The sequence below is a fragment of the Ascaphus truei genome, chromosome 3, assembly GCF_040206685.1.
Source record: "Ascaphus truei isolate aAscTru1 chromosome 3, aAscTru1.hap1, whole genome shotgun sequence".
Classification (NCBI taxonomy): Eukaryota; Metazoa; Chordata; class Amphibia; order Anura; family Ascaphidae; genus Ascaphus; species Ascaphus truei.
Window position 1 is genome coordinate 58668049 of NC_134485.1, and position 17082 is coordinate 58685130.

Consider the following 17082-nt stretch of genomic DNA (forward strand, 5'->3'; position numbering starts at 1 on the left):
GGGGGGGGGGGCGGGAGAGTTTTTCATGCGGGACGGAGGTTCACCCATGGCTGCGATCTGGCTTACCTACTTTCCCAGGTCCAGGGTTTGGCCCAGAATGATCGACTGATCTACTGGAGCGGCCTGGCAGGCCGTTGGCTCCCATGGGTCTGAACCAAGACCGAGCTTGAGCCGACGCGCTACCTATTTGAACACTGGACGTCACAACCCTTGTCTCAGCCACACAGGTTTCACTTTGTATATATCTTTATTATTGAGAGCCGATCCCGACCTGCCCCTGTTGGATCAATAGGAGCCGGGGACTAGGCGATCAAGAGCCCCGTCCATGGGGGATAAAAGTGATATGTTTCGTTCATGGTTTGATATGTTTATCTGTTCTTCCTCTACGAATAACTGTAGGAGTTAACTGGCCTTTTTCGAAGGCGGCGTGTGGGCTTGACCCACAGAATTTAGGTAACAACACGCCAGGAATTATGTAGGATAGTTGTTCCCTGTACAAAACAAAATCCCCCTAATATGTTTCTTGCCCTCCCCGCCACACCCCCTCCCCATTCCCACCACCACTCCCTCCCCCCCATTCCTTCCCCATCCTTCTCCACCCTCCTGCTCTTGCCTCTTCTCCCTCCCCCCCTTCATTTCCCCCCCATCTCCACTTCCTCCCCTCATATGTTGCATATATGCTGTCAGGAGTTGTAAATATAATAATTATCTGTGGAAATCCTAACCCAATGCTCCCCAATCCCATTGTGGCAAACAAGATTCACCGACGGAGCCATTATTCTATGTGACCCTCAGAGCCAGAGAGACGAAAGCCAACTATGAAATACTTTGTATATGCTATTATTTACTATATATATATATAGATAGATAGACTGACTATCTGTAACTAGACTATGCTACTATTATGTAAATGCAAGGATCCCCAACCCCCCCCCCCCCCCTCTTCCTGGAAAAACACAAGTTTCCCAGAAACAGTCCTTATGCAAATGTTGTGCATAAACTAATACCGGGTCCATACCCAATCTTGGTCATGTAATAAATAAATAACCTCCCTGTGGAGGGGAATGGTTAGTAAGAATGACTGAGGGTCCCTGCACCCTTCCCTTTGCAGACCACAGACCCCCGGGACCGGGGTTGTCTCCAAAGGGCTTTATGCTAGGCTTTATACTAGGCTAACTGGTTCCCTTAACTTAGGGCTCTGTCTTTGCCCTCCTTGTCGTCTTCTCCTGTTGTCTCACACCCCGTAGTGGCCCTCTCCAGTACCAACACCCCCACCCCCTGTCACCCCGTCCGGTAGAGTCAACCCAGAAGCTGCAAAAGTGACTCCACTCCCTATCCTACTCAAAAGATTATTGATATATAAAGCCCCCCATAGTGGGAAAGTGGGAGACCTAGAGTTATCTCATATTGTCTGGAACAATGGCTAGTAATACCTCTATAAAGATTATATCACTGAATGTTAAAGGGTTTCAAACCAATAGGAAGAGGAGACTGGCCCTCCAGGAGCTCAAGAGGACTAAAGGAGATATGAATATGATCATCAACCCCCGAAGTGAACAGATCTACTACCCCTGGACAAACCCACACAATCAATATCCAAAAAAAGGCCAAGAAATTTAGAGATCTATTAAAAGAATTTTCCCTAACAGACATCTGGAGGGCACAACGCCAAAACCAACGTGACTACACCTTCTATTCCACTCCACATCAGACCTATTCACAAATAGACTACCAATTCCCCACAAAAAATATTTTTCATGCCTCTTCCCACTTGGATATTGGCCCAATTACCTGGTCGGACCAATGCACCAATTGACCCGACTCTCACCCTCCTCTTTGTTAAGCCGCACTCTTTCCACTGGAGAATAAATGACTCCCTTTTGAATTATCCCGAAATAGAAAACCAAATTAAAATATCCTTGAGTGAATACTTTAATATAAATAAAGGATCGGTCACATCCCCAGCGACGCTCTGGGAGGCCCACAAACAAATTCAAACTATATAAAGAACTAACTGATAAAATCACAAACTTGGAGCAATTGCACAAAAATAACCCATTAAAGAAAATGTATACGTCTCTCACAGTGGGCTGCGTAGCGCCAAAACAGATCCAACTAGAAGACGTTGAAAAAGCCCTGAAATGGACCAATCAACACTATTATGATAAAGGAAACAAGGCGGACAGACTCTTGGCTAACAGACTCAAGGTCACAAATTATAGCAATTAAAGGTAAAAATGGTTAATATCACACACAACCACAAAGAAATCGCAGAGGAATTCACGAAATTCTATACAAAATTATACAATCTAAACCCCTCGAAAGATAAGTCCCAGCTCTCAAATTCTGAGCAATCTCGCAATATTTAGAAAATTGTAATCTCCCCCAACTGACTAAGTCTGACTCTGACGCTTTAAATGGCAAAATCTTCCAGATTGAGCTAACGGATGCAGTGAAATCATTCAAAGCAACCAAAGCCCCAGGACCGGACTGATTCACCAACGTCTATTCAAACAAAATTCTTGCTAACTTATCCCCATACTTGGAGATATTCAACTTATTTTTAGAAGGAAACGCCAATTTCACCCACTATGTCCTCCGCAAGTCTAGTTCTCATACATAAAGAGGGTCGTGACCCTATGCAGTGTGGCAACTACCGCCCAATATCCCTGCTCAGTATAATGAATGGGGTCTGAGGAAGGGACAGGATTGTCCTGAAACGTTACTGCTTTGTTATTACTCTGATGTACTAAATACAGCAGAAGGTTTTTGAACTCCATGTAAAGTCTCCTGTGTGCTACCTCTATCTCCAATTTCTACTACAATATCCCTGCTTAATTCTGACCTCAAGATATATAGCAACATTTTGGCAAATAGGCTGAATCCCATTCTGCCATGTTTGATCCATATTGACCAAGTGGGACTTGTTTCAGGAAGGCAAGCCTCGGACAACACACGAAAAATAATCAATATTGTGGACCATGTCCACCTTACGGGAACCCAGGCAGTTCTACTAAGCCTTGATGCAGAGAAGTCGTTCAACAGAATAGACTGAGTATTCTTGGACAGCACAATGAAGAAATTTGGTTTTACAGGCCTCTTCTTAGAAGGCGTCCGAGCCCTGTATCAAAATCCAACGGCTATTCTCAAACTCCCTGGAAATGATCTGAGCTCGATAAAAATAAGAAATGGAACAAGACAGGATTGCCCATTATCCCCTCTCCTCTTCGCCTTATCAATAGAACCCATGGCCTCAAATATTAGAAAAATATTAAACATCCAGGGAATTACAATTGGGAATATAAACTACAACATTTCTTTATTCACAGACGATATTATCCTAACATTTACCAGCCCACAAACATCACTACCCAATCTTCAAAATGTGTTAACTGAATTCGGAAAAATTTCGGGCTACAAAATTAATAACGACAAATCCGAGGCCCTTAACTTGAACCTCCCGGCACCCGAAATTAGACTTCTTCAACTAAATTTTAATTATAGATGGAGTTCCTCTCAGATGAAATACTTGGGGATAAATGTGACTAGGCACTATGAATACCTCTCAGTGTAATTACCCTCCCCTATTCGACAAGATAAAAAAAGGTTTGATGGATTGGGATGGGTTCTGGATATCATGGATCGGGAGAATAAATCTCAGTCAAAATGAATATACTCCCCAGGTTATTATATTTTTTCAGACCCTCCCGGTCTGGGTACCCAAAAACAAACTAAAATCCTTACAAAACAGAATATTCCAATTTATCTGGCAGGGTAAAAGGCCTAGGACAGCAAGGTCAGTTATGCTGGCCTCAAGAGTAAGAGGGGGTATGGGAATCCCAGATATTTCGAAGTATTACCTAACCGTCCAACTGCGGCAGATAATAGTCTGGAACGCGATCTGAATCGGTACTGCTGGCTGTCCATAGAGTCCCAATACTCGGGTGCGGCTTCTCTGCCATTGTCCCTCTGGGCCCATGACAAACGCAATATACATATAAAAGTATTTGACCTAGGCTCGATGAGGTGCACCTGGGACGTATGGACTAAAACAATAGACAAATTCAAACTCACCTCTCCACCCTCCCAGCTCACCCCAACAATTTGTCCAATACAAGGTTAAAAATATTAGAACACTAGGCAATTTATTAGATAAAGGGAAGCTTCTTAACTTCCAGGAACTTAAAAGTAAATATGATGCCCCAGACCTCCATATGTTTAAGTACTTACAAATCAAGCACTTTTTATATAAACTCTCTAGGAAGCTCGAGTTCCCTCGACTCTCAAATTTCGAATCTCTTTGTAGGAGAGGAACTTACCAAAAAGGGCTAATCTCAAGAATATATTTGGGGATGGAAGCCTCGGTTGATACTCCCAATCACAACTATATGCTAAAATGGGCGGCCGATTTGAATATAGATAGAGACGACTGGGAGGACATACTGTCGCGGCCAAGTTTATTTGAGCATTTACCTGGTCTCGGCCGCGACAGTAACCGGGCGCACGCCGTAGCCTCGGAGGAGCGGCCCTCTGATCGGGGCTTCACCCTCCCCTCTCCGGGTCCGCCGGGTCCCCCGAGACCCCCCACCGCCGTCCCCCACATCGCAGGACACCAGAGCTCCCTCGTGGAGCCCTGGGCACGCGCGCAGGGGGCGCAGGCACCCGATGAAGCGTGACTGTGCATCGGTGACGCGCGGCACGCCGAGGGGATTCGGCTAGCAAGCCGGGACATCTCCCGGCTTGCGGAACTAGCCGAGTTCAAATAAAACGTGTCGCCTCTGTATGGGAGTTTTCTGCAAAAACCTCCATATGCACTACCATCAAAGAAAATATTTATAAAATGTTATTTTACTGGTACCTCACGCCTAGTAGACAAACAAATATACCTGGAAACGGCTGATCTGTGTTGGAGGGGTTATGGACAGAAGGGTAACATTGCGTACATCTAGTGGACCTGCCCCACCATCCATTAAAAAATACTGTCTCTCCATACAAGCCATTATCGAAGATAAGACATAATTAGCTATTCCTCTTGACCCACTGATTTGCTTACTTGCAAAGCCAGCAGAGGAGACAAGCCTCTCGTTGCGCCGGTTAATCTCATTTATTCTCACAGCAGCCAGATGTGCTATCGCTGCATCTTGGAAGAAATTACACCCCCCTCTAGACAAGCAGTTGAGAAAAGAAGAAATGACGTAATGATGATGGAAAAAATGACGGCTTTCCTGAAACACTCAACTGAACTATTTCATAAAACATGGGACCCATGGTCGAGAATTTGAGATTAAGCTGAAATGAAGCCTAATAAACGGAGTACGCGGGTCGAATCCTCTAAAAGGTAAAAGGATTCCCCAAGTGGGAGAATCCTACGTTTGGCCGAGTGGACTGGCTGTGGCGGACCAAAGGGGACGGGGCACTTTTTTAACAGATTAATTACATTTAAACGCGCTATATCATCTGTCTCTATATACTAATACATCAAATCAAAAGTCCCAAATGTGTAATTTCTATCACACTCTCTACTTATTCTTTAGTAGTTCCCTGTGGGGCTATTTCTCCCCCATTCACAATCCGTATAAACTACCATCCATGATTCTGAATTGACAGATCTCGGAATAGGACTGTGATGTTAGAATGCTCATCATCTAGAATATTTAGAATGCTTGCATTAATGTGTTAGATGGAAGATGTATGTACTGTATGCATTTGTGTATGCTTAACTATCTTTCCTCTCTCTCTAAGGTGTTTCACCCTGAACAACACCATCTAGGGTTTGTGGGATAATTTTAAACTAATTGTATTATTATTTTGTTCTGTATTATTTGTTTTATGTATAATGCGGTGTATATGTATCTTTGCCCTGGAATCATTGTGTGTAGCAAACCTTCAGGTCCTTAATGGTTACGTTCTAGTTCCACACTTGTACTTAGAACTGCATGCATGTCAACTAGCACTGATTCTCTAAAGCACTCAGCTGTGTGACTGATGAGGTCATCAGAGCATCCTTTACATGTTTGGACTCCGACTGGCACAAGTGAAAATCCCTGAAGAAGCTGTAAGATAACAGTGAGACGCGTAGGGCGAGGGTGGCCAGAGGGACTTTATATATACTGGGCAGCACCCAGGATTCCTGCTAACAGCATAAAGAGACCTTCTGCGTCACGATCGAGGAGATGGCAGTGGAATGGGCACCGGAAGAACATTGACACCGCAGCTCTACCTGAAGGAGGCTCGGGGCAACCTTTATGCGTCCCAAGGGGCGATGTATTCATTTACGTTTGTGAGTGTAATGTGTGAGTTGGAATCGTTTTTATTCTATTACAAAGTTTTACGCTATGGACTCTCTTTTTTTCTTTGATCTTCAAGCTCTGCTAGAGAACCTTTCGCATACGGAGGATAAGGTGATACCATCTATCTGAAAAAAAATTCTAGTCTACCTCGTTCGTGACCGTGATATTTTTCGCTCCTAAAATCTGCTTTCGATATTCTTCTACAGACTCTTGGAAAGTCTAAATGTTTGAAGTGGCATTATATCAAATGGATGTAAAAAGTATTTCTATACACATATTTATATTTCTGAATATTATAGGCGTGTGAAGAAGTTTGCGCTTAATCTGTCTATTGCCATACGAGTCACACAGAAATTTATGCACACATTACACAAACCTCACGAAGAACAGGGGTCGGGGCATTGTTTAACTCTAGAATGGCAATTTAACCCTTCACTTACGGTTGCCTTATTGACGGGCAGAAGCAGAATTCAGGATTAACCTTTATTATGGGTGTCATCCTTCTCCTGCCATCCCAACGCACAGGGTTTTTTCTGCGGATTAGGAAGCATTCTTCTTATTTATGGTGTTTTTTCCATGCATCTTCAAATGGATCAATGGTATAGATTTGGAAATGTTTCTACCTGAAGATCAATTTTTTTGGTAGAAAAGCTGAAGGAGTCAATAGCAAACTGTTTGTGTTTTGCAAAAGTATATTAAATTACCAGTGAGCAAAGATCACCTGTGCAGCACGCATAGAAATGGGATCCAAAATTGAACTTGCTGGTAAAAAAAGAGTTTATTGGAGGACAAACAACAGCATAGCAGACGAGGAAGGCAGAGCTACTCCAACGCGTTTCACGCACACAGCGCTTTTGTCAAAGAGTACAGCAGTGCTCAGTGATCTGGAATATAAATGCTGGGTAAACCAACCAGTGGTTTAAATTGGTACAGTACTTTTGATGTTTCTTACTTACTTTACTTTAATCTTGTTTTATAGACAGTGGAAGATTATGCACTATAAAGGCAGATGGGGCAGGGATGAGACATACAAGTCCTACGCTAATAAAGCAGCAATACTACGTTCCAACTTTATTTTGTATTATTATTTTTATATGTAAAGCATGTGACAATGTATAATTCTACATTCTTACCTAAGCTGGCAATCGTTTGGTGCTCCTGTTATAAATCTGTGAAAATCCTGATTCTGTGACTAACGTAATAGCTGCTTCAGTCAGTGTAACTCAGCAGCTATAATGTATCCTTATATTACGAAGGTAACATTATCTATTGTTACAGTTTGTAGCTCAAACTGCTGGGAATATTGGCAACAAATTATCCCAAACAGGAAAGTGTTGCAAATATTCTTGCACTGCTGGGGAGGTGGGCTAAAGCCTGCTATAGAAATCAAAGGATGATCAAAAACTCATTAAAATGGCATTAAGAGTTGAATAAAAGAAAAAAAAAGTTACCATTATCTAATACCACAGAATTGATTTTTTTTTTTATTATTATTTTTTTAAACATACAAGATTTCATGTTTTGCTGCTTTAAAATGGTAATGAATGCATGGAACAGTATGCCAGCAGAAATGGCGTACTACAACAGGATCCAAGATTGCTAGAAATAGAGATCTTAAGAGGTTAGTAATAACAGGATGAAACTAGAATTCAAACAGGATGTTTAATAATTAAGTTAGTTGAGCAAAATGGTCCAACTAGTATTCTGATGCTTTAGGCCGAATTAAAAATGTTATGTATTCATTTGCATATTGTATCTACACTAGAATCCTCTGTAGAGTTTAGGCTTAAAACAACATGTAAACGAAAACTTTTCTGCACTATTTTTAAAACTGTTCTTTGATTTTACATTGTTTACCCACTATACGAGTATTGTGCCTGTCTTAATGTACAAGGCAACTGTTGGCACAGCTGGTACTGTACAGTATCTGCACGCTATACCCTACAACAGTATTATCAAACAAAAACTGGACTTCATTTTTCTGTACATTATGTAGATAACAATTTCGCAGGCATACTCACTCACTCGTGTAGTCTCTTGTCGATATGCACTGTGCATAAAACATTTCTAATGTCAAGAAAGAACACGCAACACTATCAAATGCAATGTTTGTATATTTATTTGGTGCACATTATACACAGAGGGGTTTCTATTTAAAACATCAATGTGAATTTGCAGGATAAAAGAAAAAATGATTGCACATAACATATCGGATATTTAAAAGAGACCAAGTTTGGCAGATCCCGCTTTGCATGCTGCTATCAGCCCTGTTTCCAGGAGCTCAACCATCTCGTTCTTCACCTACATTGAAATAGAGAGCAAAGATGATTAAATGTCGGAGCTATAAAGGATTACTCTAAACATTCACAAGCAATTTTAGGAGATTATGACATAAAAGGGCAGGAACACATTTGAAAACCCCTCTGGTACCAATGGGACTAAAGGGTTATATTTATATGTGCTGTTCAGCTGAATAGCAGATAAAATAGTAAGAGGAAAGTAAACAATCCCCTTCGTGTTGAGAGAACAGGTCTTTGAAACCAATGGAAACACATAACTGCATATGTGTATATATATATATATATATATATATATATATATATAAAGCTTATGCTCCATAATGTAAAATGAGTTTATTTAAGAGTAGAAAATCACTCGCAAAGGTAAAAGAGATCCAGTGAGCTCTGCAATCTAACTCGTACATTTTGTAAGCAGCAGGAGTCAAGAGGTCTCCAAATCCAAACACTCACATCAGTAAGCAATACACTCAATAGCGACCTGCACACGTATCCAGATGTGAGGACGTGAGAACGACTGCAGGAGTAGCCCAACCTGTTTCAACTAAGGCGAATTAATGTGGACCCCTGATGAAGTTGCCTTGGATTTGATGAAACGCGTTGGGCCACTCCTGTTCTGATGTCCTCACGCCCGGAGACATATGAGGGTCACACTTGATGGGACAGCTGGAAACTTTAGAGCATTGTCTCTTACAAAACAATATTTCACTTTTACCTTTGTGAGTGAATTTCTACTTTGCGTTTGCATTAAACTCCTTTTACAATGTTACACTATGAAGCATGCACATCTTATTTTTTATATTTGAGATGTTTTGTTTGGAAGTTAGTAACTCCAGGAAGAAGCTTCCCCAAGTCTCCTGTGTCATCTGAACTGAAAACGATTCCAGGAAGAAGCTGACGTTGCAGTCTTTTGGACCTTTCTGCACATTTTATATATATATATATATATATATATATATCCCTTTTTGTGGACATTTGAAGTAACTTTTTGTTATTCCAATAATGTTAGCCTTTTTCTATTTTGGACTTCGTATGAATATTGTATGTTATATTTACATTATATTATGTTTCACTAAATATTTAAATGTATTTATATCACAATGTACTCATTTTTAACTAAGTGATTTGTTATATACATTTTTGCACACACATCTATACCATTCTTTATTTGATAAAACTAGCTTCTTTTTTACCCTGTTTGGTGAAGACAGTCTTGAGAAAGGCTCCAGAGTGAGCCGAAATGTTATGTTTATATCCATTTGATATTTTTGTCTAAGACCTGATGTGCCTGCCTCCTATCCCTCTCTTGTACTTACCTTTGCTGCGGTCTGCACCCAGGCAGTTAATTTAACTTAAGACGAGTGCCACTACTTCCTGCATTATATATATATATATACTATATATACTATATATACAGGACGTGCACTCCAAAATCCACAGGTGAAATTTATTCCTCAACGTTTCGGCTTCCAATGGAGCTTCTCTCAAGAGCATGCCTACCTGTAGGACCTGAAACGTTGAGGAATACATTTCACCTGTGGATTTTAGAGTGCCTGTCCTGTTTTTTCATATCAGATGTGCTGCTTTGCTGACACCTGGATGGTATGCAACCAGCATCAACTTTATCTACACATATGTAAGTGCCTTGTCTCTGGAATATATATATATGTATACATATATACACACAAACACAGTTTCTAGAATTTTTCTGTAATGACTGATATAGACAATGCTAAGGAGTCACCGTTAACTCAGCAGTCTTCAGGGTTTTGGGTAATGTTTAACTGTCTAAAGCTGAAAACTGAACAGTGATTTCTTTATCACCGATTTCTTTTAAATCCAGATTCTCCATTTTATTTAAGTACTGTATATGTCTAAAAGTAAAAAAAATTGAATAAATGAAACAATATTATTTCACAATTAAAATGGTCTGATGAGAAAAAGTAACACCATACCTCAGGAATATCCATCATTCTCCTTAACTTCTGATCTCTCCAGTTCCAGTCAAAAACCAGATATTTTAAGGATTCCAAACTGAGCCCATCTAAAAGAAAACATGAGCAGTGTGTGTGATTATACTTACATTATTAAATAGGAACGTGTATGCTTGTTACATGACTTCATAAGTCAGAGTCCGGGCAAACAATGTCTCATTTTAGTTTTAAGTGAAACTTCTTTATCTTTTGTCACTGTTTTGTCACAGAAATTGTATTTGTGATGGTGATGTTTTTAATTAAAAATCAAAACACAATTTTAGTTACAAAACGCAAAGAAGTTTGACTTAGAACACACGAGCTCGGCACTCCCCACTGTTTTAGCTATTTGCACATCTATATTTATAGTAACTGTGAATTCCTCGTGTGTTTGTGTGTCTCTCTGTATGTGTGCGTCTGTGTGTCTCTGTTGTGTGCGTGTGTGTGCTGTGTCCAAGTGTGGCGGGTTCGGTGCTGCCGGCGGGTGCTGTGCATGCGCGCTGAGCCGGTTGGGACTGCGCATGCGCGACGAGCCGGCAGCTGCTGCTGCCAACACCGATGACCTCTTCTGCCAGCAGTGACGTCCCATCCTGTACACCCATCACCATGAAGGTGGTTTACGGCAAGCAAAATTTTGGAAGGTGCCAGCAAAGAAGATTTATTTTTCAAAAATAATAATAAAAAAAATTATATATACTGTATATATACTTTTTTTCTGCTTGTAACAGGCGGTCTTTTTAACAGCCTTTCTCAAATCGTTGAAGTAGATTTTTTGGCAAGGATGAGGCACAAAATCTTCAACTATACAGTATCAAACAGATCATTAGACAGAACAATACATGAATTAGTTTAATTGGGTGCATGTAAATAATTTGTTTAGAACCACACTGTGTAATGGTGTCAAAAAATAAACCTTGCCCCAGGTACAACAGAACATTATCCTTGAGGGGAACCCTACGCATATCACAGCAATATACTGAGGGCCATTCCAGTCCAATTCTTACCTTGCTCTATCAGGGCCTTAATCCTTCCTGGGGTTCCTACTCCAAGGTGGATGACACTTTTTTCCAACCATTTTATTTGATCTTTTATCTATACCAGTAAAAAGAAACCAAAAACAGCACCATTAAATCTTGTAGTATGTTTCCTTGTCTTCTAATGATCATCGTCCATTATCCTGTTCCTCGCCTCCTTCAATCCTTTGCTGGACATTTTCGCGTATCTGCTTTTTATCCCCCTTTTCCTTCCTCTTGTCCTCCAGATATTTCTTTTTATCAGATAGAGCGGACTCGTTTGTTTTTTAGTATGCAGAATATGATGATGTTTATTGAATAATATTGGCTAACACAACAGTAAACATTACTGAACTCCAGCGAGTGCACGCAATGCTGCACTCCTTGTTACAGTACATCCTCTAGTAAGGCTGCAACAATGCTGCACTCATTGTTACAGTACATCCTCTAGTAAGGCTGCAACAATGTTGCACTCCTTGTTACAGTACATCCTCTAGTAAGCCTGCAACAATGCTGCACTCCTTGTTACATCCTCTAGTAAGGCTGCAGAACAGCTGTCTGGAGTAAAGTTATTTTGTATTATTTTGGAGAGGGAAAACAAAGCTCTCCAAGTTGTAGTAACTGAACAGAAATATTTTCATCCTTCAGACCCACATCCAATTTTGTAGTTTTTCCTTTAAATGATTTCGCTGCTATGAAGCAAACTTAAATATTGTTCTCTACACAGATACTTTTTCATAAACAACAGGCTGGGCACTTCCTGGACAGAGATTTATACCAAGCACACGGATGCTCAAATTCGGTCCTCGATGACTATCAACTGGCCAGGTGTTCAAGCTTTCTGCAGTTAACACATGCTGAACTAAGACAACTTGGTTAGGTAATCATTGCCCTGAAACCTGTAGTTATCGAGGACTGGACTTAAGCACTGATCCGTTGGCCTAGAACAATGAAGCAGCCACAGATTTGTTTATTTTATGTAAACATTAATGAGTTTATGGCTGGTTTATAACCTTCCATAGAAGCCGCATCCTTAATGTACAAGGTTTACAACATATGCATTGTATTCCTTTAATCTACGTCCGCAAAGTAATATGCCCCAGTAAAGACTCCAGTCTGCTTGGTCTTTTAATATGTGCCATTAAAAAGTCTATCTTTTAAAAGATCCTTTATTTTAAATATTTTTCAGCTTATTCAAAAGATACCAATGAAGCAAAAAAAAAAACAAAGAAAGAGGAAACCCTACAACAAATATACTAATTTGTCCCATGGAGCATCATTTTTCTTAAAGGCCTATATCATATTTTGCTTTGTCTAGCTTTAGTTTCACATACCTTAATGTGCTTTGCAAATAGTTTCAAAACCTTGGTGTCACCTTTGAATGCATTTATCAGTCTAGAAGGATACGTGGGAGGAAAAAATCAAATTAAAACGTATTAAGACACAATATTGTATACCTATTACTATGCCGATTGACATCAGAAAACTGAAAATAAACCATTTAAGCCCTTAAACGTATATATATATATATATATATATATATATATATATATATATATATACTGTATTTATATGAATGTGTGTGTAATGTAGAGCCGTTCTAACGACCCAACATACATTTCTATCCCATTAGCACAGCTCTGCATGGATAGTTTTATATTACACTACATAATTAAGTTTACAAATGCAACAAAATATACCCACTACCCCTGTGATAAATAGCATGGAGCATCTCGGTTCTATTCCACCGTTCTGATGTCTTTCATAAAATATTGGCAATGTAAAACGGAGGTACACTTCAGATATAAAATGTTGGTGGACAGTTCAGATGTGAAATGGAGATATACTGTAGGCTTTATATGTCACCAACATAGCATTCAAAACAGGAAAGTCATTGTTTAACACGTGCATGGAAACCAGCTTTCATGGGGCAATGCAAACGAATCCACCGCTCCAGTAGAGGAGTAACATGCATGCTGACCAGCTCGCCCTACTGGAGGAGCAATCTCATAGTGGCCAGTTGAATTTCTTAGGTGCCTCTGAATGGGGAAGTGTTTGTCAATCAAATGTTCTCTTTACCCTTATCCCCTCCCTGTCCTTATCAGAGTACAAGCCCTTGCTGAATACACAGTGACATCACACAGAAGGGAGCAGCCAGGGGAAGTCAAACCCCTCCCAAGTCTAACTTTAAAAAAATAAATGAAAAATACTTGTACATGTAGATGTCAGCTTTGGCTAAAAACTGTATTAATTACTCAGATGATACCCCTTAAACATGTCACTTGAATGAGTTCACTGGTCCCAGGAGGGAATGCCCCCTTAATGAGGGAAACACCCTATTTTTTTAAAGCTGAACGTTTTAGCATGAAGTGTTCCATAGCAATCTAGCGGGCACTTAGAGAAGATGGTGACATGGACTTCATCATTTTAACTACTAGAGTAACATAGCCATTACAATTAACACTGATAACTCTCACTACGGAATGTGTGTAACATTCCAGTGTAATTGTTGGCTCTGATGAACAGGAAAATACAGTAACTTGTCTAGGGCAGGGGTGCTCAACTCCTCAAGATCCCCCAACAGGTGAGATCCACTGATTGAGCCACCTGTGCTGAAGCTGGGATATCCTTAAAACCTGACCTGTTGGGGGGGGGGGGGGGGGGTCTTGAGGACTGGAATTGAGCTCCCCTTGTCTCGGTCACAAGACGCCAGAAGGACTGTCAATGAGCGGCTGAGTAATGCATTGCAGGACACTTTGATCGGGAATTGATTAAACACTGGGGGGGGGGGGGGAAGGGGGAGGTTATTCCTCGATTCAAAGTTATACTTTGAAAACCCCCAAAACATAAAAGGATCACCTGCCAACCGTTTGTATTTGTGGGTAGATACATATTTATTCCCATTTGTTGTAGTTTTCTTTGAATCGCCTTGTTGCCAGACAGACTGCAGCAAATAACTGCGACTTGCCCACATGTGAATGTATTGATGTAATGACCCAGAGCTGACAAACTCTAGCACTTAATATATTTCATGAAATTATAACTCAAATCATTTTCAGAACAGCTTTACTTAATGAGCTCCAAGGCGCGGTGGGCGGAGCTGCAGACCAGCAGGAGCAGGACAGATTTCTTCTCCTTGTGATTTTTTGACAGTTTTGACCATTTCGGGCAAACTAGAAGAAGCAAAATATGATGTGTTAATTTGTGCCACAAAAATTATTCAATATACAACGATTCCGCTTTGAGCCAACACAGAATTTAGGAAATAACTCAGCAGTGAGTATTAAGATGAGTGGCTTAAAATAATAATAATAATAATAATAATAATCAGTTCTGCAAATATATGTCATGGCAGCCATCTTTGATGAGGCAAATTCAAAATCTGTTGTAAAAAAAACCCTCCCATAGTTTTGAACAAATTAACGGGGACTGCTGCCATGTTATGTTGCGGCCATCTCCGGCACTGAACAGGTTAAATCATCAAAGTCAAAGATTCTGGAATTTGTTGCCACACGCCAAAAAATTAAATCATATATTATTTAACTGGTGTATTTTTAAGTGTGATACAAACAGATCATGCTTTCTGTCATACTGAAAAACGTTCATTTCTAATGAAAAATGATTCCCCTTATCTAAAAGGCGTAACATTCATTTCCCTTTCCCTCAGACTCTCTTGAAGATAACACCCGAGTCGCAGCAAAGGTGACCCCCCAAAGAGAGTCTCCCCAATATGCCTCCCCCTCTCTGCTCCTGTCCATTACGCCAGCGTGCTCAGGATTAACATCATCAGGAAAAGACACACACAACTTCAAACGAGCAGAAGGCCAGCACCGCCCCCTGCATCTCTGCTGTGGGTGTCCGTTTGCTGCGCTGCTGATTTCCCTTTACCTTAGACCAGTGGAGAAAGTAGATTTTTATTCTTACAGATACTCGCCCAGGCATTTAAAACACTGGAGCTTCCACCAGCCCCCCCCCTGTCAGCGACTTTGTGAGCCCCCACCCACCCTTTTCACACGTCCTCGCTCTTACCCCTACTCTATTCACCTTCTCTCGGCATGTATTTCCTTCCCCCCTCACTCTTCCTCTTCCACCCCCCCCCCACCTGCCCCCTCTTCTCATACTCCCCTCCTCCGCTATCACTCCATGAGACCCCACGGTGCGTTGTCAGGGCCTGTTTCATAAGAGGAAGTGGATGTCATTTTCTAAATGGCTGCTGTAGCAATGAAAGGATGATCAGTACATTTAAAAGTATCACTCTCTCCCCCTCCCTCTGTTCCTCACTGACTATTCCTCTCCCCCCCTCTCTACTTCTCATCCCCACCTCCCCTCTCTCAGACACACACATACAATACCCCCCACAATACACACACAATACCCTCACAATTCCCCCTACAATAATGAATTACCCCTTCGACAATAATACCCCCACAATGCACACAAAATAATACCCCCACAATATACCACTTACAATAATACCCCCCCCACAGTATAATACCAACCCTACAATATCCCTCCCATATAATACCCCCACAAAACACACAATATAATACCACCTGTTAGTACTAAAATCCCTAGTAATTCATACCCGTACACAGTACCGGCACTTACTGTTTTACCGGCACGTGTACCGGACTGTAGCAGCCTACTTCCACCCCTGCCTAAGGCCGAGTCCCTGGTGGTGACGGCGGCGCGCACCGCACACCAGGTACACACCTCTTATCAGGCAGGCCCCAGTGGGTTCTGCTGTCTTGGCTCACGAAGCGCTGTGGCGCGTCAACCCACAGGGAAGACAAGAAATGTGTCTTCCCGTGCGGCAACGCGGTCACGTGGTGTGCTCAGAGCCAATGGCAGCGAAGGGGAGGGGGGGGGAAAAGGGGGAGCTCCAAGCCCAAGCTCTGAAAACAGAGTGAAATCAGGGAAATCAGTGCCAGAAGAACGCTCTCAGTGTTGGTACAAGACAGATGGCAGAAATACTGTACTGGATGCTTACGGTGCCACAGCAACTGAGACAGCTTTGTTCGTTCACGCTCCCCCCCGTTTTGGCCATGCCCCCCATGCCTCCCATCACTCCCTACAGACCACAGATCGCGGTTTTAAGCTGTGCATTCGTTGCCAGGACGTCAGGCGCACGTGCAGCAGCCAACACTGGGGCCGAAGCCATAGACTCTCTTGGAGATAACACCCGAGTCGCAGCAAAGGCAGCAGCCAAAGTGGTGTCAGCCTTTTGCTGCCATTCACTGATGTTACACCTGCTCTGTTTTTGGTCTTGGGTAAAGTATTTCAGATGTACATTGAAGCATTTCCATTTCTACACATAACCTGCTCTCACAGCTCTACCTCCGCACAATCCCTCTTACTGCTTCCCCAATGCCAACTCCTTCACATAACAAGCAGCTATCCGAAACACACCAACCTTCTTATCTCCCTTATGTTTCCACTTACCCTTCCTTATAGATTGTAAGCTCCTCGGGGCAGGGCCCTCCTTATCTACTCTACCAATGTATGTTTG

The 17082-nt window shown here is 41.5% G+C and overlaps 1 protein-coding gene across 1 annotated transcript in view; it reads right to left on the bottom strand.

Moving 5' to 3' along the window:
- Window positions 1-8393: 8393 nt before the first annotated feature.
- The window catches only part of CMSS1 (cms1 ribosomal small subunit homolog), a 340967-nt gene continuing 332278 nt past the window's right edge, over window positions 8394-17082 (bottom strand). The window contains 5 exon segments of the mRNA XM_075594077.1: window positions 8394-8591; window positions 10543-10631; window positions 11565-11652; window positions 12908-12968; window positions 14644-14746. Of these exon segments, the coding sequence (XP_075450192.1) occupies window positions 8508-8591; window positions 10543-10631; window positions 11565-11652; window positions 12908-12968; window positions 14644-14746 (425 nt within the window). The 3' untranslated portion in view covers window positions 8394-8507.